This window comes from Homalodisca vitripennis, chromosome 2 (assembly GCF_021130785.1).
Source record: "Homalodisca vitripennis isolate AUS2020 chromosome 2, UT_GWSS_2.1, whole genome shotgun sequence".
Classification (NCBI taxonomy): domain Eukaryota; kingdom Metazoa; phylum Arthropoda; class Insecta; order Hemiptera; family Cicadellidae; genus Homalodisca; species Homalodisca vitripennis.
Genome location: NC_060208.1, coordinates 101915357 through 101943125, shown reverse-complemented (window position 1 = coordinate 101943125; position 27769 = coordinate 101915357). Strand labels below are relative to the sequence as shown.

General features: G+C 34.5%; 1 protein-coding gene across 1 annotated transcript; it reads right to left on the bottom strand.

Moving 5' to 3' along the window:
• Positions 1 to 88: 88 nt before the first annotated feature.
• LOC124355747 lies at positions 89 to 27769 on the bottom strand. The gene is made up of 4 exons (XM_046806905.1): positions 27634 to 27769; positions 27054 to 27229; positions 22106 to 22148; positions 89 to 1737 (listed from the first exon to the last, which is right to left on the bottom strand). Exons 1-4 carry the CDS (start codon positions 27767 to 27769, stop codon positions 1076 to 1078), a joined length of 1017 nt encoding a protein of 338 aa, XP_046662861.1. The 3' UTR covers positions 89 to 1075.

The following is a 27769-nucleotide window of genomic DNA, read 5'->3' as shown; positions in this document are numbered from 1 at the left end:
TCTACTAATACCACATTAGTGGAGTACCATACCACCATACCAGTACCATACCACATGCGTTTTTGTAACACATAACGATGGAAAATGGCTGAAATCCTACTTTCCTTTCAGTTAATTGTCATTAGTTATTAACTCAAACTATTCTCAAACTTCTTATGACAAAAAAAAAAACTATGACAGTTTACCTCTTTGGTAAATTGAAAGTTCAAGTTAAAGGAGTTAACATTTATTGCAGAATTTAGAATAAATTAGAATCATCTGAAAATAAGTCTAGTGGTCGACAGTTTCTGATTGCAGCACGCCAGCCACATAACCCGGTGTACGCCCGCCGCGCCGCCGGGGTCAAGGTCTCCCAAGGCCAGCTAATACTGCCAGGACTAGTTCCCCTAATTGTTGCAATCTCTCGGCTCCCGGAATTGAGATCGAGCACTGGCTTCGATCCTGACTTTCCCTATGATTACAGGAAACGCGACGCCTACAATTTGCCGTTAGCAGAGGGGAGGAGGGGGGGGGGTCATTTTTCGCAGTGACTCGTGGCTGCAATTTCCTCAACAGTATGTTGTTATATGGGAGTTTCTCGCGAGCAGTGAATTTTCAGGTTAGTTCGGGTAACGGTGGAGGGGGGGTCGTATTTCTGTAGTGAAAGCCAGCACGGGAGTCACACATTTAATCCGAGACTAAATATATATTTTCAGACACTTACAATGATGTTTATACGGCAATTTACTAGAAAAATTGGCAAAAGTCACCCAGGCCTTTTTTCTTCACTAACGGGACCTATGAATTTAGAACCTATTTTAATAATAGTCCTTATAAAAGTTATATTAGACACAAGATTGATATTCTCATATAACAATAAATTATTAAATTAATATCTTAACATCATAAAAACTTGGAGGTGTGTATAATATATGATTACTCACTTAACGTGTGAATATCACAACAGTACACAACTTTATATCCACAGTCCTTTAACACATTCAACCAGAGCATATACAAAACAAGTCACGGTCTTTCTTGAGAACGCTGTTTACCACTGCACATTGAGCACCTGCAATGCTGCTTTCAGTCTTGTTCAAGGGTAGAAATTCGTTAACGCGTCAGAGTACAGGGAATTGTAGGCGTCCCTGAGAAGATAGATATCTGTCGGCCTCCCGTTGAAGATGTAGGGCCCTTTGTCCAGGTTGGTGATGTCTGAGTCCTTGGGGGGCTCTGGAACGCTGGAGTATCCGATATCGTTCTCCAAGGTGTAGACTCCAGTGGGTTTTCCGTTGGAGACGAATCTGACAGGAACATTTAGGAACTGGGAGTCCGGTGTCGTCTGGACGACTGGGGGAGGTTGGAGTTGCGGGGGCTGGCTGACGTAACCGACTCCAGGGATGTAGATGTACGGTGTGGGGGGCAGCCTGATGTAGTAGATTGGAGAATTGCCAGGTTTCTTCGTGCCTGGACGCATTCTCGAAAGAATTTCGTTGTCTTCGTTGGAGCCGTCCGTGTAAGTCGCTGACGCCAAGGCGGCTGCGAGGGCGTCCTCGTACTCTAAGAGGCCCGAAGGGTCAAACAGAACGGGGTTGTTCATGTATGATGGTTGGTAATAGTTTAAGCTTTTTCCTTTTCTGCGATCGTCCGTAGCTTTCGAGTCTTCTTGAATGTCTTCCGCTGCTCTTCGATACCTTCTTGGGAATGCTTCGACCGTCAGAGTCATCGCCAATATCAGCACCCACATCTTGCACATTTCTGAAACAGTACAGAATTCTTTATTAGAATTAATTTCAAATTAAATTACCGGGAATATTTCAACCTAGTTCTCCATTTGAACCAATAGGATATAGAAAATTACTTTCTGGAAATAACATTTTTCACGCCGCTTTATTACCACTCACAAGAGCTGACATTGTTACGTTCCTTTATATTGTTTAACAGTTACTGCTGGCTTTTCCCATGGTTTAAAGTTTGCAATGAAAGACGTCCGTGCCCGTGGTAACAATGCTCCGCTTTAAACCGTCATTAGCGGAAGGAGGTTAGTGTCTTTCGTGGTAATGACCCGAATGTACCCTCAGAAAGGAGAACAGTTTTGGAGCTTTGTTTGATGTCTAAAAATAGCGTGTAGCTAATTTTGTTACATTCAACCGAGATTTTTATTTTTTTGTTTATAACTTTAATATCAGTTCTAAGAATCCAAAGATGTTGACATTTCCATGTATATTACATTTGGAGGCCTGTAAAATTATGGACAATAAAGCAGAAAAGATATAACTATGGAAATTAGACTGAAATGTTATTACATTTAATCGATAGATATATTTTTAGCTGCAAAAACATTCACGCCGTCACGCTTCGTCAACGCTGAGCATGGGTATTTATCGGTAGTTTTTAATACTACCATATCTGCTTCTTAGCGCTTTATGTTGGGAGACCGGTGCAAGTAATGTCTTCAGCTTACGAACACATGGGTTTCATCAGAAGATGTACGTAAGACAGGAACAGAAGAATCGTTCAACCGAATCGATAGGGCTCTGGCTTTACGATATAGCTCTCATTTGTGAAATTGAATTGAGGACGTTGGTTGTAAAACATCAAGTATTATTTTATAGCCTTCAAGGTCTCAAACACGGTATTCAGCAAAAGTAGACTGGCTAGTTGTGAAGAAGACGGAAGGAAAATAAGGGATGTACTTATGGTAAAAGGTCAGGATGTGGAAAAACGAGAGGTAATGAACGAAAAAGAAAATAACAGCGAAGAGAGTATATAAACTGCTGTAAGAAATGAAAAGCTTCCTAATCTTGGAAGCCTGAGTTCGTCAAGTGTAGCAAGTATATATTTAGAAATGTATAAAATATGATGTATAAAGATGTTAAAGTGCTATTATATATGTTCGGTTTATACATCTAACTTAAATAAACAGCTTTTTTAGTAATTAATAATAATATTAATAAATAGTAATATAAATTGAAAATTCTTTGCAATATTGGTCTTCTTTTAAAATAGTAGCCTACATATTTATTATTAATGTCCACTATGATAATTGTCTCGTTTTAAAATTATAGCATAAATCTGTACTGAGAAAGTTTGGGAATTTTAAATCCTTACTTATTATCTTATAGTATTCAATGTATCTGGCAAATTCCGTGGTGGTTGATTTATTGGTTCAAAAGGCATAATTGTATTAGTAAAGAGTGTTTCAAACATGATTGTCTTGTTCAAAAATGGACTTAGAACTTAACATGTACTATCAGCTTAAAACGTTTGCAACATCCGCGTGTGGACTTCATATATAAAAAATTAAATCTTTGATAAGAACTTTATAATATGATGGTGGAACAGGAGTATTTATTAGGGGCCAGAGGATTTCCGCAATGACTCCTTTTATCGGTCGCAGTAGCGGGATCATCTCGGTGCGGCCGCGGCGGTCCCAGCAACAGAGGTGTGGGAATGTGTCCGTATCCATTATAAGGATCGGAGACACAAATCACGTCACTCTATAAGGTAACCGGTGACTGAAGTGTCACTGTGTTAGGGTATCAGTGACCCGACTCTCCACTTTTGCAGTTCTTCTTGTGTCCCATTGGATCTTTACATGGCTAGGTGATTTGTAAACATCCGCTATTCTTCTAGCGACACGTCTATCAAGCAAAGACTGCCTTTTATTATCAACTTTAAAAATCCTTTATGTCAGAGCTGTATTCTGAATATACTAGCGTACAAACGATACAAGTAGGCTATTTGGTCTTTTTAAGAGGATTTAAACATTCGGTCGCAATTCATTGCTTAATTTTAATCCAGTTTAACGTATAGTAAAATTACAGCAAAGTCTGGACGTTTCACTGGAATTATTATTAAAAAAAATAATTTACTGAGTTTCGCTAGGCTCCGTAAATGGTAGTACTGGGCCTTGTCGTGGGATCGTGCTTTGAACAGTCTCTACATTGATATTTTTGTGTGTTATATTTTTGGCAGCTCTAAGCGGAGCTATGACATAAATTCAGACATATAAAAATGAATTGATATCTACCGAACATTGGGTGCTTCTGGGTTTGAAAATAACCTTTAAATGGTATCTAAAACTAACACTTTCAAATGTGGTAAATGTTGAATGCATTACTCCAATTACTTGTTATACTTTTAACGATTGGAATTATTCTGTCGCTACACATAGTATTGTCTAGGCTTTACTGTTCACGATATGCCAAAAATTTGCTAAAACAATTCATGTTTTGCAATATTTGGGTCTCTTTGTGGGCGGCTTCAGTCGGTTTTAGTACTATTTTATTACTGTTAATCCCTACAAACTATGTCTAATTCTAGCCAAGCCACTACTAATCGAACTATTACTTTCCACACACTAAAACGCGATTGAGAATTATATATTTTATATAATATGTATAACAGATCAGAAAGTTCTAAAGAATCCTAAATTCTTCAACAACGAGGAGAATTATTACACGATTTGTGTAAATTATGAAAAACTTGAACAGAAAAACATTGATGATAGTTATGACACTGGCCGCGTGAGTCTAAGGGGTATACTTCCCCTCATACATTTTAGACTAAATTACATGAGTACGTTTATAAAAATAAAAACTTGCGTTTCTCTTAAAATTAATAGTACGATAAATATGTATTATTTTCCTAGCATTGACATGGATTTGACATGTCTATAACATAACTGTTTGTTGGGACAGTAAATAATTACGTACATTTATCTGATTTTGTTGTTATTTTTATTATTAATTTTTATAAACTAGCTTCAATCCTGACTAAGCCACTACTAATCAATCCATTAATTTCCAACGCACATTATGTCACACGTAAAGTACGATATAAAAGTATATATATATATATATATATATATATAGTGTGTGTGTGTGTGTGTGTGTGTGTGTGTGTGTGTGTGTGTGTGTGTGTGTGTGTGTATAAAAATTATATGTAAAAGCAATATGCATATAGCAAATAGCCTTACCCTAAGTTAAATACGTACGGTAATCTTGTTGGTAATATATATAGTGTGTGTGTGTGTGTGTGTGTGTGTGTGTGTGTGTGTGTGTGTGTGTGTGTGTGTATAAAAATTATATGTAAAAGCAATATGCATATAGCAAATAGCCTTACCCTAAGTTAAATACGTATAATCTTGTTGGGTTTGGAGACCATTTTCTGGTAAGAAAGGAGAAAACGTGAGATGAAGGACATATCAAAATAAAGATCAGAAAAATCTATTTAGATTTAATAAAAAAGGGAATCCCTCGAGAAAGAATCATCTCTGCGGGAGAGCGCCTGGTTAATTCACCAAGAGAAGAAGTGGAACATCTCTTTAGTTCCAGTGAAGCATTATCTTCTGTCTATTTCCAACATGCGACGGTCTTTATAACCTTTGTTTGGTAGCAGGACATGCACTGCAAAACTACAAGAACAACTTTCCTTTATATCTTGCAGCTACTTTATTTGGAAAGAGGGGCGGTATTAAAAGATTAATCGAAGGAAGTTCTGATTGCCCTTATAATCAATCCATTACCTGCCAGTCTATTAGTAGGCAGATACTGATCACTTTGAGATACTTTTGAAAGAAATATCCCTTCTGACCAGAAGTTACGGCAGATTGAGAACATTTCTGTAGACAAAGGAAAATGGCACTGTTTATTCAGATCTAAGTGTTCTCTAAACCCAACAAACTGTTCTTGAAAAATGATGTAAAAGCTGAAAAAAAATCATAATTTAGAATTTTGTATTCCAAAGATAGTAACTCACAGATCTCAAGGATTCTGCTCAAAAGCTGGATAGAAATTATTCATCTTCTAGAGTATCATGTAAACACAATAACATAACGATATTTAGTCTCGTCAGTATCCAATTAATGGTCCTCATTAAGTTACATCTAAGTTTAAAAACTCACGCTGTAACCTGGATGCCTAACGTCAGCGTGAAACATTATAAGAATATCGTCTACGTCATCTTATCCACAGTCTCTTGCATTTCCAAGTGATATGTCGTCAGCAGTCGAGTGTAGACTAGTCGATATTCCCCTTTCCCAGGGAAAGTGGTTGACGCGACGACACATAGGACGCGTAATGACAGAAGAAGACTCCTGCCAACCCAACCGCGACTTACTAACTGCCGCAAGGCCGTTCTCAGTTCGTCGCCCTCCCCACAGTTCAACGTCATATTCAGCCTGTTCCCGCGCTCTTTTGGAAGTCATGCTGATAGTTTTAGATGCTTCGCTGATAGTCCTGAAAACCGTGTTTATAGATCTAGGCCTCTATGGCTTGTTTGAAAAGGATGTCGTGCTGATAAATCAACAATTCTTAAAATCCTGCTATACTTACGATGTATTGATTAATTTAAACTTACTCAAATCGAATAATTTTTTTAATCCCTTAAACGTCAATAGAAATATTATTATTAATCTGATTTTTATACTGTATATATAGGCCATAACTTTCCAATAATATGTTCATAATTTTATACTCAATTGAAATTGAGCACAATGATAATGATGGCAAAAATAAATAAAGTGAAAAATTAAAGACCGCTTTCGGCTTAATCGGAAGAGAGGTAGATTTCACATCTGCCTGTCATATTGGTGTGTTGGTGTGTCAATCTGTAGTCAATCTGGTGTAAAGATGTAGTCCATCAATGGTTTAGTCATTTGACTGGTTTAACACTGCTGGTACGATAATTCTGATTGCTGGCTTGTTAATATATTCGTTCCAGTTCAATATTTATAAACTTCATAGTTTTGAAATGTTAAAATTCGTTATGACGACAAATTTGTGGACTTAATTTACTCACAATGTATCCAAAATTATATTTGTAAACGTATTCACTTATAACGATTTAATGTTATTTGGGTATGTGCAACTTCAAAAGTGTTGAACAATCGCAGTTGAAATACCTTGAGATATAGAAAAATGAACAAGCATACAGATTCTTTCTAATTACCGTACTAAATATTTAAAAATGTCAAGTTACAAATTTTGCACAGTTTGAATGCCGTCATCTACCAAATTTTATTGGCCTGAATGTTGAACTTATTAAAGGTATTAGACTCTGTATCAAGTTAGTAAACATTTACACACACACACACACACACACACACACACACACACACACACACACACACACACACACACACACACACACACACACACACACACACACACACACACACACACACACACAAATTGATTAATAATTTTGATTTAATCTTGGGATAGTACGCATAGTTGACAAATATGTATGTGTGAAACAGAAATGCAAATAATTAAATTCAATTTACTATTTTACAGAAGTATTGTTAAACGTATGCATATTAAATTGAAAACCTTTTTTCATTAACTAATGCTGTTATTTAAAAACTTATCGTTCTTCAGATATAATCACTCTTCACTACATCTGAATCTTCTTTGGATGAAATTTTTTCGGAGTACTGTTCAAAATTCAAGAGGCAGACGGTTTTAAGTTCAGGTAAGATTTCAATTCGTCACCATACCCTGACTTGAAACGTGGTCACCGCCTTCGTTACACTTGGCGGTGGAATTTCTTATCACCTTATTAGCCAGATTCCAGGGAAGATATTCACGGGTCTGTACGCATTTTCTTAAACTCACAGGTCCATAAATGCTCGTAACTAATTGGTGTAATTAACAACAATGGGCTGTAAATAACCTCGGTATGTCGGGATAGTAATGGCGGACTGCACGGACGTGGAGGTGATGTGCCGGCGACCAATTGCTAATCAGAACATGTTTATCTTCGGAAGGTCTTGGACTTGGTGATCCCTGAGTTCTGAGATCAACGCATGAGTTACGTGATAATCTTTATTGAGATCCTGAAATGTCTGACAATGAAGTTAGAAAAAATAAATCTTAATCCTTCTCAGTATCTGAATCAGAAGAATAAGTAATTTATGACACCGTTAAATCACTTTGTTTTTTTTTCTCCACAAAGATGTTTGTTACAAAACAATTATATTTTGTACATTCTGCTGGTTTGTACTGGTGCGGAAAACGGATTGCTTCGAATGAACAATATTAACCGTAGATAGGCCTTGTTAATTGCGAATCAGTATGGTTAGAATGAGTGATCTCCCTTAGTGCCTAACCTGGGAAAAAAGTAGTGCCTACACATCTTCTATCCTTCTCGACAGCTAGAAGACCATACATAGGTAACGTTGGCTGGAGTCCAAATTAAAGCTACAGGTCTAAGACGGCCATCCTGAATCCGTGAAGTTGCTTTAAATAACTCAAGCGAGATAAGTTTAAGCGCAATGGTTTCTTCATCATTTTACAATGCGAAAAGAATAGAACAAACCTATAAGAACTCTTAGTAGTGAACGTGGGAGCTTAAAGGCTCTAAGGAGCTGAAAACTAAAAATTTAGCCCAATGATATTGTTAAACTTTTATTGTTAACTTTTTCATTATTGTTGGTCACATAAGTTTTGATTTAAAATCATCTAAACGCCTTTGAATTTGCAAAATGTAAATAGTTTTACTGTTACGAAGTGCTTTAATTAAACTAATCATTAAATGAATCTTTAAATTAAGCAAAATCATACAGAATAACCTAAAAAATAAATTCTAAAAATATATATTAAATAAATCTATGACTCAAATAAAAAATAAAATAATGTAAGCTTTACGATTCTGGTTTGGTAATATTTAATATACCCGTCAGAACAGTTGCGGTTCTTTAAAATATTAATTATCCTTAAAGCATCTTTAAATCAAAGAATAAAATAAAAAAATGCGTTCCTTACAAAAATAAACCAATAATAATGACTATCCAATTAACACCGATATGAGTTTAAGCTTCATGTAATGAAATAATCAACGCAGTTTTGCTAAATGTTTTAGGATATATTTTACCAACTTTCTATTCGTGTTGAAGACATCAGGTTTGTTCAATATCCTGGCCTTTACGCTTAGAAGAGGAAGGACTTTTACTTAGTTTTTTACTTTTGGCTAATTAATTATCATTAAATAATTAATTAATTTGAAATAGACTCACACGTAGGACACTATCATGTTCGCAGCTACATATTCCCAACAGTCTCCTAACCCACTGTGTTGCCACCATTGCATAGTTTCTCGAGCAGTGAATCAAATCGCACTGCGTTTGACATAATTCACAGATTTGTACCCAAAAACTGAAACTTTTCAAGTATATCACTCTGAAATAATGATACGATGGTTTATTTGATATTATAGCAGCTCTGACGAATGGTGACTCCAGGTTGCCTCTGCAGCCTATTACAAGATTCTGCAGGTGGAATTCGGTGAAGGTTGGACGGAGGTGAAGTTAGTTCTTTGACCGCCCAAGAGCAGCCTCAGACTCGGTAGCCTTGCGTGTTGAGATGGGAGGTTCCACTAATTTAGAATCACGGAACGCCTAGGGATTTCTCATAGCACAGATCTTTTCGCGACGAACGCGGACTGTGTGTGTGTGTGTGTGTGTGTGTGTGTGTGTGTGTGTGTGTGTGTGTGTGTGTGTGTGTGTTTGTTTGTGTGTGGCTTTCTGGTGTTTCAAAGACATTAGCCATACACTATCTGTTTTACGACCCGAACGGATTTGTGAGACCTGAATTCGCAGAACTAATTACACGGTTGAATGCAGTTTTCATTATTAACCGCACTCAAAAAATGTGTTTCATTTTTACCTTTCACAGTTAACGGCTTTAGGAACAAGTAGGAGGAACAATTAATATCAACTATGACACTACTTTGAAAATAATACTAAACAATAAAAAGCTTAACTTACGGGATTCATACATTTTGTATAATTTTCGTTTTTTATTGCGTAATTTGTACGTCTCAACGTTTTTTACATTATTAAAATTACAGGTATAACTTTATTTTTTTACTTAATGTTATTTTCTGGTTAAAGGTTACAATAAATATGAAACATGGATCCTTATTTTCACTAATTTGTACAGTTGCATTCGTAAAAAATGTAATACATGAATTTAACTAATATGTTACGTAATATTTTTAGTTCAAAATTATAACGAGGGTTCTTAAACATTTGGGAGACTAGTGATTCTTCAGAGCAAAGCAAAAGATACGAATATTTCACTCACGATAAAAAAAATAGAGAAGTGAAGATGGGAGACTTGCTTCTAGTGCAGTGAATGTGTTTATTGAATGGCCTAAGTTAAGAGATTAGAGTTTCAAATACAGTTTTATTTCTAATTTGTCTTTCAAACTGAATTGAACATTTTACTCTCTAAAAGTCACATTCAGGAATACTACAGTTTATCTATTTTAACAGATAAACAACAACTTTTCCAAACACTACCCGAATGACTTACTGCATAGCACCAGTGTGTTGTAAAAGTTAAAGCGGTTTTTACTCGAATACGTGTATCAGCACAGGACAAACCGCTTGTAGTTACGGACGTAATCCCTTTTGCAACAAGTATATAAAGTATTCGCAAAGCCTCGCCATTACTGCACATAAACGTAGTACAGGGCAGTTAAGTTTTACTGCCGGGGGTTGGCAACAATGGAATTATCAGCTGTTTTGCCGCGCGATACAATCAATCAGCTGTTAGCGGAGAGCCTCCAGTGTTACCACCTCTGCAACATTTATTACGCCGCCTGTCGGTTATATTGCACTAAAGGCGATGTCTGGGTTGGTTAGTATGCTTCATAGAATGGCCCTCATAAAAGAAGCTTTAAAGCCCCTTAATGCTGGTAAAATGGTTGGTCTTTTTTTATTGTAATTTGTTGGCAATGAATGTAAGAATACCTCTTGCGCAATTGTCAGATGAGACCATTAATGCAAAGGATGGACTGTAAACGAAAGCGACACACTGCTATTCAATAACTCTGCCACTTAGCATAGAAGAAAGTATTTTGACAGCCCAATAGAATTTTTGTTTTAGTTGAACTATTTGATTTCACAGAATTAGCGCAAGTAATTATTTTGAAAACCAGTCTTACAAAATTCCCAAAACTTTTGAGAGCGTCCGTGAGTATTTATTGTAATTTAACAAATACACCAATTTCCACCAGATATGACAAGTAATAATTGTATGTCGGGATCGTCGTTTCTGTTTCTATGTATTTGTTTTATTTTTAAAAGTTTTTTATTCACCCTTTTAGGACCAACCGTGTGATGTATCACCGACAGACTTTATAATTTTTCCTATTCATGATTTACAAGCCACAACGATATTGAAAGCCAGTCGCTTATTCGTGCAGGTATATAATTAAAAAAAAAATATATTCCTCCCGGCATAACCGAAATACAGGTAGATTTTCTGAGTGGCTGACATATAGATATAACATTACAAGACTGAGACGTTATACGCACAAGAGGGGGAAATTATGATTATTATAATTATAAGAATTGTGTAAACACTTCTAAAATTCATTTGCGGTCGCTATTTTTGAACTTTACGAAAGGTCAAAAACTATGTAAGAACGTTACTGTTGTAAAAGATCCGAATATTCTAAGACAAAGGCCTTATGCGATACTTAATAATTGATATGTAACCACTCCATTTCTAAACTAGAACCTCTACCTTCTTTAAACCATAAGATATATCAAGAGAATGTGTAAAGTACTTTTTAATTGTTTCTTAAAAAAGTGTAATTTTTGGTCAAAATTAATAAAACGTCGAGTTATATGTCTTGCAGAAGTGCGAATGGTTACCATACCGACACTTTATTGGTTGAGACTAGCTAAGAAACTTGTCCAAGATATGGACAAGTTTGAATTTAGACTAAGTTTTGCATGACATTTCCTTTTCACATAGACAAGAATGCGTTCTTTAATAGTGCATGTCCAACCATGGAATTTGGCTGAACGTCACTCGAGTTTATCACTCCGTATGGTGAAACAGTTTCTCTTGTGTGTGTGAGGGTATGTAAAAATGTCTTTTCTGTATAAGTGTCTGTCTGCAGTACATCTCGAGAGTGATATGAACTACAGATTTTACATATTTTTGTATAGAACTTTATTGAAGCCTGGCGAGGGTTGGTGTGGTGTACTGCTACCTTATAATATATCACACTACACTTAAGGAAAAATGCAGGTTCGTTGACCTTTAGTTGACGTTTAAGTTACAAAAATACTACTTTAGAAGAGAATAACATTTGTGTCCAAACGTTGTTGGAAAAGGATTTGGTTCATAATTAGATCTGCATATCAATAACAATGAAAAATTTAACAGGAATTATAAATATATTAGTAAATAACAAAATAACTATGTAAAGAAATTACCGAAGTAGTAGCAATGCCAGACACCGGGAATTTCCCAAAATTCGGGACCAACGATAATGAAACAGTTATGTGCAATCGGGAAGAACTGTACTTAAACCGTTTCTCCACAAACATCCAATAGGAAGATTATTAGGTCTAGGAGCAGGAAAGTAGGAGGTTTGAGTAGTCCGGCAAGCAGCAATCATAGATCTCTGACCTTATTGAAACGGCTAACTTACGGTCGACCTACTGGGTTTCGTTTAGAGACTGTTCGCGGATCGCGGTTTTCACTCCGTAACAGTTGGACGAAATATTACAACTATATATCATTTTTATTCTGACTATAGGATTTTAACTTTCCAACTGTGAAGAAGTAAAACGAAATGTGCTTTATATATTGTTATGGTAGGTTATAAAATGAGCAATTTAATCGAATTTAAATTTTAGATAACTGCTTTGAAAATATTACACAAAAAGGGGTTGTTACATATACTATCGATCCTGTGCAGGCTATATTTGTTTGTATTGAGGGGCCGTGAAAGTCCGGGAAAATTTCGATGATGTTATTTAGTAGTTAATTTAAAAGATGCCAGTAGCTGGCAAAGCGTTTCAGACTTCATTGCTAACTTCATATCTGACTGTTAATTTTTTGAGGTTAAATATTTCTAACTATATTAAAAATTAACTGTTACAATCTCACAATATTGGTATATCGTTACTAATAGTAACTATGAAATCAGAGGATAACAACTATGTTATTACTTTAAAAGTTGTAAATATCTACGCAGGTTTGATTTATCTTTCTGTTTTTAACAGCGCCATACTTTTTTATTTTGAAGTTTGGGACGTCACTTGTGTAAATTCAGTTACAACTTTGTCTAATCTAACATTAATATTAAATTATTAATATTATAACATTACGTTTAAGGATGTAACAATTTATAACAAAGAGAAATAAACTGATTCCATGAGTATTATAAAATGAAAAATATTATTTAAAAAACGCACAAATCCTAGGAAAAAATCACCTAAGTGAGCATTTACAAAAAGTGACACTTTCAGAATAATAATTTGGTAATTTGGTTTATTGGTTATCTGTTCAAATCTGGTTTTATTACAAAAAATAAATTTGCCTACGTTGTGATTTTTATCTGATAATAACAATCTCTATTCGTGTGTGTGTTTATTTTCCAACTTGTTTTTACAAAACACCAATGTAACAACTTTGTAACGAATAAAAATAAAACATTATTTGAAATTTAAGAGAAAGCTATAATTTAATAATTAAATATTACATAGTTAAGTACACAATTCAAAAGAAGTTCAAGAAATTAAGAAAGTTAAGTTTTTGAAATTAGAAAACGTATTGTTAAAAATGTTCAACACTAAGACTAATTTTATAAACATTTTAGCATTAAAAACAGGACTAAATGTAATAAAAATAGTATACAAGGCCATAATACTGTGAGAATCAGTGCAGAGAATAATTGTACTGAAGGGGAAGTTAGAGCGTGTCGTTGCTAACTAACTTAGTGACGTCATACACGAGTTGAACAGTTGTACTACGTAAGAACACACCCTTATCTCCTGCACCATAGCAACATAGTAAGCAGGAACACCCCACTCAAAACTAATAGATACGGAAGTTGTTTAGTGTAACATAACTTTATAAATTATAATCCTGCATTAATTTCTCAACATTCGTCTGCATTTTCAACATTCTGTACGTTTAATAAATAATATATGAACAAGGTCATATCGAATATACCCTTCTGACGAAACATGAGATTTTAGATTATCCTCTCCTATTAGTGTTATATTCTGTAACGGTTCAGTAGTTACTTAATTTAAACTAAGGATATACATTTCGAACTGTAATACTGTTTGTATTGTAAGCTGATATGACAATAGAATTGTACATTAAAATCATACCAAATTATGACTATCATCTAAGTATACCGATTCGAACCTCGTCAATTAATCATACTAAAATAATTAAGATTTTGAGATATTTCAACCTCGCTGTTGAGTCATCTTCAATAAATAGATGTTAAAACTGTTGACTGAAGATATAGGAAAGCCGACATCTTAAGATTTAAAATGTGTTAACAATGTTTCGATGCGATAGAAACTGGAAATTTAAATCATGACACCGTCTCGAAAATTTAGATTTGTAGATCTGCTCTTTGAAAACATAGAAACAGGATTGATTTATAAAAAATAATTGCACTTACAATAGTAAATGGACTTTAAGTGTTAATAACTTTAAATTACTCCTTGAAATACATCTAGTTTCTTTTCATTAAATTATACTGATTTATGTATATATGATTTAGTAAAAAAGTGGGTTTTGATAATATCAGAGATAGAGTCAAGCATGGTCAAATGAGAGCCTGTTAAATTAGAATGCAATTCTCTTGACAGTTAAGAGAGGTAAATAGTGTTCGTTTAACTGAAGGCACCGCGATCTTATGAAATGAGAAGGCATACAGTTAAACATTATCATGCTGAAATTTATTATACTATAATATATACCATATTTTACTTTTATTTAAATTTGAATACAGGTTTATTGTGAACCTGCTAAGAAAATTAGAATTTCAGGCACAATAAAAAATACACTAGCATTAAAATGCATGAAACACGACACAGTAAGTTTTCATTATAACACACTAATTTTACAAATAGCAAATTAAATATTATCATTTGCAATTTATTCACAAAAAATTCATGAAAATTCTTCTAGCTCCAAGTACAAATAATAATAAATTCATAAATGTCTATAATCCCGTTCTAAAGAATTGTTTTATTTAGATTTAAAGATGTAAAACATCTGCATCCAATACAAAATATAATCTCGTATTATTTTGACTTACAAACTTATTTCATATGACAAATATTATTACTATTTTCTTGTGTTTATAAAGTAAAATGAAGAAAAGATTGTGTTGTGTCCTGTTTATATGTTATATCGTCATATTTCGATATACACTTCAAGAACCTATTTTATACTTGTACACAAACTAGAAGTAGAGGCGAGCTGAGTACATTGTAAAAATTTGGTTTATACATTTTTCAGTTAATTATATACACTTTAATAAACTAATAAATGTTTATTAAGCTGTTACTAATACTCGACTATTTTACCATATTCCTAATTAATGAGAATATTTTTAGATTAATAATTGATTTGAAATAAATCTTCTTACAATATGAATAAAATATTTGATATGAATCGTTGGTATCGGTGCGCTTACAGCATCAATATGAATTCTGTAGTGCCTTCAATTAAAAATATGCTATTGTATAACAGTTTCGTGAGTTAATTGCGTTGTCAAGGCACAGGCGCTACGATTTACTCCGCCATTTCGTTTGCTGATTAAATTAATTAGATACTCTGTTTAATTTTTTTTTTCAAAAACATACCTGAATTCAAGACAGGTATGAATTTTAAAATAAGCAAAAGATTATACATAACAAAATGTTCGCTTTTATTTATCTTCGAAGTTTACTATATGTATGTATGACGTGAAGATTGATAATTATATTCGAATATAATGAATTACTCTCATTAATACAGAGCCATATTTCTTTGAATATGACGAAGCCTTACAAATTAACATGATTCAGTGTTTTATTTTATTCTCAATAAACAATATATTTATATTTATCCTATTCTAAAGTCGTTAAGAATTCTTGAAAGTTTGGTGTTATTCTTGGTGGACAATTTGAGTTCCTATATTTATAAATAATATGTTTATACAAAATTAAAAACAAAATTGTTTGCTGAAGATTAAGATTATTAAAACTGCTACTGATATGTATTGTCATTAATACAGCTGTGCTATTATAAACAGCTGATTGATTGTTGACCAGTAATGTGATTTAATATTATGTTTTTGTTACGAGCAGAGGTAATAAATGAACAAGTTATGCTAATGGATAATTTTGTATATAATAATAATTGGCATCTTTTAAAATTATTAAGCTTAAAATAACTTTAAGTTTGAAAGGTATGCAATTGTTTATTTTAAATTAATTAATTATGTGTTTATAAATAATTGAAAAGTTTGTCCTGTAAAAATACATTTTTATACGCATATTTGTAGAATAAAAGTAATTTTACATAAAGGACAGCTCCTTCCACATTGCGCCTATTTTAACTGGATACCACTATTTCCCGCTCATAACTGTGGTGAGTGTAATTTACTTTCTTGTTGAAGGCGTTACTTTCCTGTACATGGAACATAGAAATACAGATTCCGTGATCATTCAGGGAATAGTTAAGGGTAACATTAAAATAAAACGTTACTCAAATTACGGTTTTGAAATAATAACTAATAAATTTATAAACTAAAAGACAACATAATATGGAAAATTTGCTGCTTATTGCATATATTTACTTCCATTCAAAAGATATTTATTTCTATTATCAAATAAAAATATGATAATATATTACAATACATCCAGGTCTACTTGCTTTAATACGAGTAAGTTAAATAAATTAAATTGTTTAAATAATACGCTTTTGCTTATTTAGGGATTAGAAAAACGTGTACAACAATCACTAAAAGACTTTAAATACATAGAATACAAGTAAACATAAAATATTTGTCTCAGGGAAGTATGAGCGAATCCCATATTTCTCATAGTAAACTCTCTCATCACCAGGTATAGTCCCGGGAAAGTCCCACATGCATTAGCGGACTTGCGTATCTCTGGTAATTACTTCAGCCACTTCCGGTTTACTTGAATATGTATGGCAGGTGGTCCCGGTATACTTGGACGATGGGAGTTTCTCATCGTGTTGTGCGTTATTTGGTGGCCAAGGTACTGTTGTGTAGTTCCGTGGACAGTCTCATGAGAATTGATAAACAATTAGAACAAGTAGAACTCTTCTTTAAGATTTGTCTATGCAAACTGACACATTCAGCCTTCTTGTTTCCAACTAATACAAGGTTAACTGGTCACGTGGAAGTTTTTTCAAGTGAACTAAGCCAATCTAGTTTCTCCGGCCTGTTGATAACTTTTGAGGGATTGTAGAAATTGCATGTCTGTCTGTCTGTCCCCACGATACCTATAGAACGATAGTTATAGACTTACAAATTTGCATGAAACTTCTTCATTTCTATATACCAACACCACGTTCGATGTCACTTCATGGGATTTGGATGAGCATAGCAAACATTTTTACATTGGTCTTAGGGATAACCATGATGTTGTAGAGTAAATATGTTTGTAAAAAGTTAATACAATCATATAACATTGTAACAGATGACATAGTAAGACATTTAGCCTAACTATTCGCATTATATCTCGAGAACGACATCATATGTACACTGGGATTTGGCTAATAGAATAATTCAGTAGGTTAGCACAAATTCTATTTTTCTGCCAGGGAATGCAAAATTTTCGTTTCTCTATGATTTTATGACTGTCTATGCGCTGGACATTGAAATGTTGCAAGCTATTACAGTCAAACCTCAATACAACGAACCTCAAAGGACCGGACAGAAAATTCGTTATATCGGGTATTTTTTTATAATAAGGTTCGTTATATTGAGGTTAGGTTAGGTACAATTTCGTTACATCGAGGTTCACAGATCATCGGCTCGGTCGTGAAAACGTTGTGAAATCGTATGCTGTACTGTATTTAAATAGTGTGTAAAACGAAATAAAAATGCATTTAATTAGGAACAATGAAACTTTATTTTTATTTTTTGTTTCAATTAAGAATACAGTATGTAAAACAGAAGGACTGTAATACAGTATCTATGTACTTTGACAACACATTAAAAGAAAGTTGAAAAGCAAACATGACGAACAAAACTTATCAACAAATCTTACGCTATAATCTTCGTTATAACAAGGTGCAGTCGTGGAAAATTCATTATATAGAGGTGAATTTTGCTACAACAGGTTCAACAACGAAAAATTCTCTATACCGAGGGTGATTTATTTTTTCCAGGATTACAAAACATTCTTTATATCGAGGCTGTGAGTATATGCTTTATTCGTTATGAAGTGGTGAAATTTGCATTGATTTTTATGGAGACATCTAGGCGATTTAAAAAAATTCGTTATATCAAGGAATTTGTTATATTAAGGTTTGACTTATCTTAGACAAGGCCTGTTACTCGACACGTGGTGTGACAACATACCTTGTTAGACGGTTTATCGTGATATACACAAAATCACTTCATGTTGGACTCCGTAAGCGCATATACAAAAAAAATATTTTTGTATATTTTACTTTATTTATTTTATTGGCACTAAACATATTTTTTCCAAGAAATATCAATTCATAAAATACTTGTATCAGTGGCATGTCATTATAAAATTAATTTAGTCTGCAGAATTTATTAACAAACTTCAAGAAATATAGTGACACGGAATGTTGACCGAGAAACTAATACTGTGGTATAACCCATACCCAATTCATGAAAAAAGTATCTTAACAGCAATTTGTTATCTAGAGTCTGGTTAAGTTTTTAGACAGATAATTAACTATGGAGACACAAAATATGTATGTATACGATTTTATGAAAAGGCCTTATATTATGGTTGTTGTATTTGGAACAGTTTAAAACGTTTAAAATTGCAATGCAATACGATGTATTGTTGAAATCATTAACATTACATAAATATAACTATTAAACGCAAGTTAAACTCACTTTGTTGTAAAGGGAATTTAAAATTAATTACGTTTCTACTATTCGTTCAAACCTCCATTATGTCCGGTTATAAAACAGTTACAAAATTGATCTGTGAAAGGTTTTACATATTTGTGTACTCAAAAATTTAGTGACGCTTGTAATAATAAGATGTTAGTATGGAATCCTGTATTCCAAATTACAAGTTTAAAGTAATTTAAAATTGAACTTTGTGAGTATGTAGGATAGCACACTTCCTCAAGATTTAAATTATACCTGTAACCGTCTCTAAACTTACATTGTGGACGTGCTTCATACGAGTCTACATTTCGGTAGTTTAATTTATTCACCTAACCAGTTTAGGCTTTTATAAATGAATATATATTTTACAATGTGTCTGAAAGAGTTGTAAATTATAAATTCTTGTGCGAATAATTCACGGAGTGGCAGATCTAGTTAGCTCTCATAAAGAGCCAACTCTCCAACGCACTCTCACTTCTCTCTATAGAACACAACGCTCAGGACGTCCTTTGTAAGTGTTAACCTTCTCTCTCACTAGTATCAGGAACAGAAAGGAATTCCACGACCTTCTTCAACCTAGAGAAGAAAGACAAATTTCTCTCTGACGAGTCGGAGATCACGGCGCGCAGATCCGACCAAACGGGTGTTTACTTTCCATAAAGTGAATGCGCAATCGTAGTATCGAAGTCGGGTGATTCGTGCACGCCACCCACCTCAGTGACACGCGCGCTGATGGGTCACTTCGATACGGAGAAATAGAGATGGAGCAAAGCGATTAGTCCTAGAAAGTGTTTCTATCGATATCGCAATCGATCTGTGAACACTGAAGTCGGTTGTGAGATCTAATCGTGTAATTGGAGGTCGAAGGTCGGACCACACGCACCCACGCACATGCGCAGTAATTACAGGTTCCCGATGTTTACCGAGCATATCCGACAGTTTTCTTTCGTGATGGGCCGCAGTAGGTCGTCAAGGTCGGACTTGATGTCTTCTTTTTTGGCAATTTTCTGTGGCCGTTGTTAGAGTTTTTTTCGTGACTAAATTATGGACGGAAACTTGAAACTAAATATGACAAATGTGATTATTCTAATACTAATTTTTTTCTTCAGTAAGGTATATAAACATAGATAGTTTAAATACACTGTTATGTAGTCTCATCGAATTGAAAATTGAAATCGTAACAGTAACCACTGTCGGAGTCGCACCGTTCCCAAATCTGTATGTCTCTTTTTATGGGTTTCAAAGGGACGTATTGTTTGAGAGTTTTCCTACCTTAGGACTTAGCCATTGACTCATCGATACTTCCTTCCATCGGAAAGTTCCATTTCGTTTTTGCCTGAGAATAGGTAGATTTCAAACTTAAAACTAACTCATCTACATAGTTGGCTTTGCTAGAGTTCTTAGGTTTGTCTGGCAAGTTGACATATAATTTAGACGTTAACAACTGAATTCTGTTCCAAGATATAGCCCACTGTATGGCTACGTTTCCCATAGACTCTTGCATAGACCAGTACCTAGTCAGAAATGTTTGGTAGACGGTTATAGAACATGATAAGAATGCAATGTCAATAGCATTATGTCATGATAGTTTGTCTTGGTTACATTTAGTTTTTTCGTGTTTGTAAAATATTTAGTCGTTCGTTTGTGCAATGAGAAATGAACATAAAAAGGCTTTTAGGGAAAAGATATAAAAATACTGTTAGTTCGTTCGATCTTTATGTTTGCCAAAACTGTTGGTTGTTCTTTAGTTGGTATAGATTTCCTAGGCTTGAATGTGTTGTCTACGCGTTTCCAAATGATTAAACTTTTTTGCTATTGCTTTTTGGAAGGTAAGCCTTTATTGTTAGTGTTAATTTCTGTTGATTTCGGTTGGGTGCTAGTTTCCTCACCTGGAACATCGGCGGTAAAAGGCTGTTTTAGCTGGTTATTGCTGTTGTTAGGCCTTGTCTGCTGCGTGCTTGTTCTCTCGCCCGGATCATCGGCAATATTACACTGTTTTTCGTTCAAACCCTTAGAGGCTTGTTCACTATCTTCAAAAGCATCGGACTAGTCACCACTGCTATCACTATTCGCATGAAAAAGTTATCTTCACTTTTGGAACAATCTGAAGGTGTACATTCTGAGTCTTTGTCGCTACCATAAATAACATCACTTTCTGACGGTAGTATATCAAATTCACTCAAAGGTAAATCAAGTAAGTCATTTACATTTTGGTTATTCATGTGTGTTTTGACCCATGGTGCTAGTCTGCTTTTGGTATGTACACTACAACTGGGACGTATACATCCCACTCTTAAATACCACTGGGACACATGTGTCCCAACACAAAAACACCACACAGAAACGTTCAAATGGGGGTTGACTTACAAAAAGAGTTATATACAATGTCCATTTGTATAATTAAACATAGAGAACTCTGTAGATTCTTTGTAAACTGTCACCACTAACAACAACATACACACAACCTCAAAAGTGTAACCACATGATCAGATCAAGATAACAACAAGAAATTGACAGAGTGCAGTAGCTGGTTGTAGTACCACTACAGCAAAGTGGAAATATCCAACATTGATGGTAGTAACTAAATTACCCTCCCATTTGGCAACACATAAAGACATGTGTCCCAGTGGTAACGAAAGGGTTAAAGCGTTTGGTTATAATAAAAAAACTTATATAGATTTGTAAAATGTTCTCACCAAAAACACAACCGTAACTGGATGATGAAGATCTTCATACCACGTAATATAATAATTTTCCAACAAATAAACCATTTCTTAGATAGTTTTTATTTGGCGAGATAAATAAAGTTTGACACAAATATGAACAGGGAACAATTAACTTATCATTATTATGAAATCTTAGATAATAAGATAGTCTTTTACAGTATGTATACCACAAAAAAAAAAAAAAAAAAACAAAAAAAACAAAACAAAAGAGGTGTTCATACAAATGTACCCACTGTTTTTTTTAATAACATAAATTGTATTACTAGTAGTTTAGAAAAGTAAAGAATCTGGCCCTGAGGACCAAAATGTAAATGTCTCTTTATTTAAACAATTCCGAATGTTCTTAAATGGCTCAAGTAACTTTCTTATATAGAAGTGCATGATAAATCTAGGCCACCTCTCGACATTACCGGTTGTGATTTATAAATTACTCGAGCGAAACCAGACTGAGCTGAACGTGTGCAGACATGTTGAACGGAAATGCAGTGTTTCCTGTAGATACCAACCTGAATAATAGTTCCGGTACCGGCGTGCCGCTTCCTCCCCAATCTGAAACACAACGCATATTTAATCAGGTGCCTCGGCCTAAATTATTTTTTTTTTTATGATCCAGTTAAATTAGTCAATCAAGTCTATTAATGTCTGAAGCTATCACGAAGACGGCGAGGACCTCTCCAATTCAACCCACGCTGAGGTAACGGGCAAATTGGAGTGGAAGGATTTGATGAGTTAATGAGCTAAAACCTGTCATGCCCCCGCCTACTGCTGATCAAAACTCGGATAACTGTTGTCGAAGTGGCTAAAAGGTGCATTCAGATCCGTCTCTAAACTTGACATTTACTTTTGATCAACTATGAAGCTAATTATTATAGTATTTTGTTTACATTCTGCAGTCTTTTAAGAGCGTCTTTCGGATTTCACTGAGATATTTTTGAGCTATTTTGTAATGTATTCAACATATTTTAAAAACAAATCAACCCATTATTTATTGGCTGAGCGGTAGCGACGCCTATCACTTGAGGGACTGTAAAAATGTCATTTTATGTCCGTCTGACCACACGGAAGCTGGAAAAGAACAGACCTGTTAGTACACTTGAAGTTTAATTTCTCTATAAGGTATATCTAGTTTAATGATGTGAATAATGATGTGGGAAGTAAAAGACAAACCAATTTGTAAAAAGCCTCAGCTTATTCATTTGACTTTTTAACATTTGATATTTAGTGGATTGGCAATATTTCGTTACATTCTATTGATATTCCACTGTATCAGTGTATTTGTATATTTTTGTTTGTACAGGAACAGACGCTGTCTTGTTAATGTCTTTGACTCACTGACTCTGTCTTTCTATAGGACATCTCGAAAAGAGATCTATTTAATGAGTAACGGTTTTTACGTGATACGTGGTGTGGCGGACTCCTCCCTTGTCTGTAAATAAGAAACGGCACAATTAAATGACCATGGATGATACCCAATAGAGGGCTTTAAAGTTAAAATTTATCATTAAACATTTTCAAAATTAAAACAACCGATGAGTAGTAATTTACTTCCTTTATAAATATTGTATAAATTTATATTCTTTTATGATGTATTGTAGGGTGAACAAGCATAGACATAATGGTGAAATGATTGAAGTATCTTAAAGATGTTGTAGATAAAACCCTGATCTGTAGAGGTTTTATAACCATCCAATGTTATTAATTATAAGTATGTACAGTTTACTGTCATAAAATTTCATTTTTGTTTTCCTGTAAAATGTATAATCGTCAGTCAAAATTTTAATACAAATCCGGCTCTTGGGATCAAAGTTTAGTTTTTTCTTTCACCTGTTTCTAAGAATCTCCAGGGATTTCTTTTCATTGAAACTCTCAAAGTATAACCTAGATTCCAACCTAATAGAGTACTTGAGAGACGTGAGAGTTTAAGGACTACAAAGGATAAACATGTTCTAGTTTCTAAGAGTTATTTACAGAGTAGAAGAAATTATGCGTGACAAATTCCCAGTGTGGGAGAACGTAAAAGTCAAACATGCGCAATGAGCTCATTGTTGCGCCTGCGCGTGTAATTGTGAAACCAATTACACGTTTATTAGGATAAACACTCAACACAAAGCTACAATTAATTAGAGCCTCAATTACTTTGAGAGTGGCGCAAAGTTTCGTTCCTCTAATTCCAGTGTAGGTCCTACAGTAGGCCACTTAGCCTCGCACTCTCTGCAATTAAGTAATTTGTAAGATTACCTTATCTACCATGTAACCATTTGTCTGGGCGAAACTGAATAATCTGGCCACACTGAATTAACTTGGACAAGGCTTCATTGATTTATCTTTTATTAAGAATGAGTGGCATCCTGTATGCTTCTTAGCATAACGATTATTTATTAAACTTGCACCATATATTGTGTAAGGTACACTTCAAACTGTAAGTATATATATTTAGTATAACTGTAATTTAATTTGATGTATTCAGTTTTTATTACGGACGACTTTTATTACATAAACGTCATAAACTATAGCCAATTGAGGCAGGGTGTGTAACATTATTATACACAGTATAATGTAGCATAAGACTTTTACTATGTAATTACTTGTCATTAATTTTTAAATTTTGTACAATACAATTTTACAGTATATGACGTGTATCACGAATCTCGTTCGATATGTGTTTTAGATATCTAACTAGAATTTTAATAAAAGGTAGTAGTTTCTTCGATTATTTTCGAAATTCTGTTAATGTCTTCCACAAAAATAAAAAGTACAAATCGAGAAGGAAGAAATGAGACTGGTATGCTAGAGCTTTGGTTGTATACCAAGTATATCCTTTTCACATTTAGAGAATTTCTATAAAATCTTTTCTAGTCAGGGCAGATACGGGTGATGCGAATCGTTGAGCTACCTAGTTGGGTTCTTCAGTTCATGGACGAAGGAGCCTCTGAAAGGCGTCAAATTTGATAGCTTCCAAGAGAAAACTAAATCCATTGAGAATTCAAGTGGCAATTTGCCCCACCCCGGTATTACCCCACCACGCTGTGGTCGTGGGCCAGCTATTGATACAGTTTTTGCCCGACCACCGGAGAAGAGAAGCCGGGATGGGTTTCCTGAAGATCCTATCTGTCTAGGGCAACAGACAGCCAATGGGCCGGAATGAATCTGCTGATGATTCATTCATCTGCATCTGCAGTGGACACGCCGCCTGATAAATACTGTTATTTCTAAATTAATTTCACTCTCAATTACCCAAAACATTGTATTCATCCTGCCTTACATAATTAATTTATCGTGACAAAACTATCAAGAATTTGGATTGCTGTAGAATTTGGCGTTCCTTTAGGGTTGACCATCTGCAATAACAGAAAAACGAACGAAATTGATTTACCGTAAGTTATCACAATAGGGGTTTCTTCTTTGAAATGGAATTAAATGCTTTTGATTAACACATTCCCAGTTACAAGTCTTCCATTATCTTGGTTCTAACTCGTAAGATGTTGAGATCAATCTGAACGAAAACATTGGAATAAAATAAAGTATGCAGTATCAGATATAACTACAGTATAGAGGTTGATACATTTTCATCGATAGTGGATTCAAAATCTTGAAAGAATGACAACATGATTGAATATCTAGATATATAGGTCAGATACAGATCTGTAGTAACGGTGCACTATTGAGTAATGATCCACAGCCTCCAGAAATCACGTGCACGGATGGTTTCCCTAGACTACCTCTGCCATCTTGATCTCTTCGGCACGTGATCTCTTCCCGCATAAATGCCATCGAAGTCCACTTCAACACAAATACTACCATAGGTTTGTTTAACGTGATTTGCAGACAGGTAACCGAAACCATCGTAGTGGCATAACACTAAAACTATAGTTCAGGAACATATTCTTCCGTGATTTAGTTTAAATTTTAATGGAATTGTTTATTGCAAGTTTCGTCACAACTTCAGAAAAACTGTCAAACGTAAATATCTAAAATGACGAAGTATATTACAAGCAAAGGTTTATATTTTATATCTGCTAGAACGACCACACCTGCAGTATTTTCTCTTGTTTTACACCAACTTATTTCTTATAATCGGGTTTACTTTTAAATAACTATAAACGCCCACAATAAATATTTTATTTTATGCATTTTCAAAAGATGTTATGACTTTGAGACTTGACATTGTTAATTTTACTCATTCTTAATACAGAATATATCAAGGAACAAACTTCCTTGTGTAACTTCCCATTAAAAAAATAATTTAAATTAAACAACTGTATATGTCATTTTGTAATCACTATATTTTCTTTCGCAAAAAATAAATCCTTAAGCTAAGTACTTGTCCTTAGCATTAAAAAGTTATGTACAGATATTTAAATTCATCAGTGTTTCACTACAACACCTCAATATCGACTGAATTAAAATGAAGCAAACCATTTACCTGCTATAAAATAGAGTATTACCAATTTATTCTTTCAATAACATACATTCCAGATCAACTCTACATTTATAAATAAACCTTTTAAATGTCATATTTTACAAATGAGCGATCTATCAGTTCTCATAATTTGATTTCCAAGGTCATATTTCTTACGTCAACTATTTTAGTAAAAAAGAATTTATGTCAAGTCCAGCTTTGACCTTAGGCGAACTACATTAAATTGATACATTACAGTATCAATTTTGATACATTACACACAAACGTACGAACCAATAAAAGTTATTCAATGAAATAAAGAACACACGTCATGCACTAGACAAAAATATACAGAAAATATACAAAGTCATTGAAAAAGTGCCTTCCTATAATAAAAATTAATACTCAATATTTTACTTAATAATTATTTTAACTTCTCAGTTAAATTCAGCTGAATATACTGCAAGACTGTGGGCAACCAGGTGAGTATAGTATTAAATGTACAAGCTCTTTAGTAGTTCAACTATTTTTAATGGTTTTACAAAAAAATCAAGTAGAATGTGGATCACGTAAATTGAATTTAGACAAAAAAAGTCATTGAGGAGGTATAGACTTTCTGAAAGAGAACTTCTTGCTTAGTTTTTCTCTAGTGTATGATAAGGTAGACTGTTCAAAGGAATTATTGGTGGAAGAATTTAGGAAATCTGTCCCTCTTTCAGCCTCCTGGCTAATTATTATTAACATAAACTATTATTTATTGCCTTTCAAAGATGCCTTCTTTAAGACAGTTTCTCTCTGCTTTATAAAACCGACAGCTGATTATGACAAGTTTACAAACACTGTACTCATATTTTATTTTATTCAATGTCGTTTTGAAAAATTACTGAATATTTGGTCAACCGCAAACAGATGTAACCTCGCCACGACGTAACTTTGCAGAATAGGATTATTCAGCCTGTATATACAGGAACGAACTCTGATGTGATGTTATTTTCACCACCAGCCAGACGGCTCGGGTGTCATCGGCCTGGTCCAGTGCCACCACGACCACTCACCGTTAAAGACAGTGAGTCAGTCAAGATCAAGGAGGCAGAGGTTGTGTAATTGATAATGACCGACACTCTTAGAGGACGTCTTTGTCTTCTAGCCTTCACCTTCACCCGATCACTCGGGTCGAGCTCCAGTAGACAAAGAGGTCTTGTGCCGGCGCCGATCGGGTCGATTGTTTCATCTAAGTGCGATAACTTAAATCATTAGTTGTAATAAGACACTCCGAATTTGTCTTCTACACGAAGTCTTTGAAGTGCCGACATTTAAGATAGGGTTGTTTTTTAAGTGGACGAATAAAAGTTCATTATGGAATGAGTGCAAAGTTTAAATCGCAATCGAAGTCGAAGCATCGCTTCATAATAAGGAGAAATTGAGATAAATCGTGTGTTCGAAGTGGAACCTGTAATCGCTGTTCAAAACCAACACTCTCAATTTGTGTGCGAATCTGCGGATCAGCCGTTCACGTTTCGCATGCTGATGAGGACCCCGGTTGACCTCTGGATAACGTTATCAATAGCCAACAAACTGCGTATTATCCCTAATGCTCGCGAGTCTCCGCTGCTCGCCGGCGAATTCGCGGGACACGTTTCACGATTTGGCGAAAGCCCGGAGATCCTCCTCTGCGGCCGCCGATTTTGGCATTGTCTCCACGGATTTCTCCTTGCAAGGTGTTATTAAAAGATCGACGTGCGGTGTAGTTGCCCCCTGCCGTATCTGCCAT

What these genes read in the sequence shown, in the direction of transcription:
- LOC124355747 (XM_046806905.1), bottom strand. Translation starts at nt 27,769, where the DNA reads ATGGCAGATACGGCAGGGGGCAACTACACCGCACGTCGATCTTTTAAT. An exon ending in CTTTCGCCAAATCGTGAAAC is followed by an intron (nt 27,230 to 27,633) that starts GTGTCCCGCGAA and finishes TATCGCACTTAG; the next exon opens with ATGAAACAATCGACCCGATC. An exon ending in GTACCGGAACTATTATTCAG is followed by an intron (nt 1,738 to 22,105) that starts GTTGGTATCTAC and finishes GTACTGTTTCAG; the next exon opens with AAATGTGCAAGATGTGGGTG.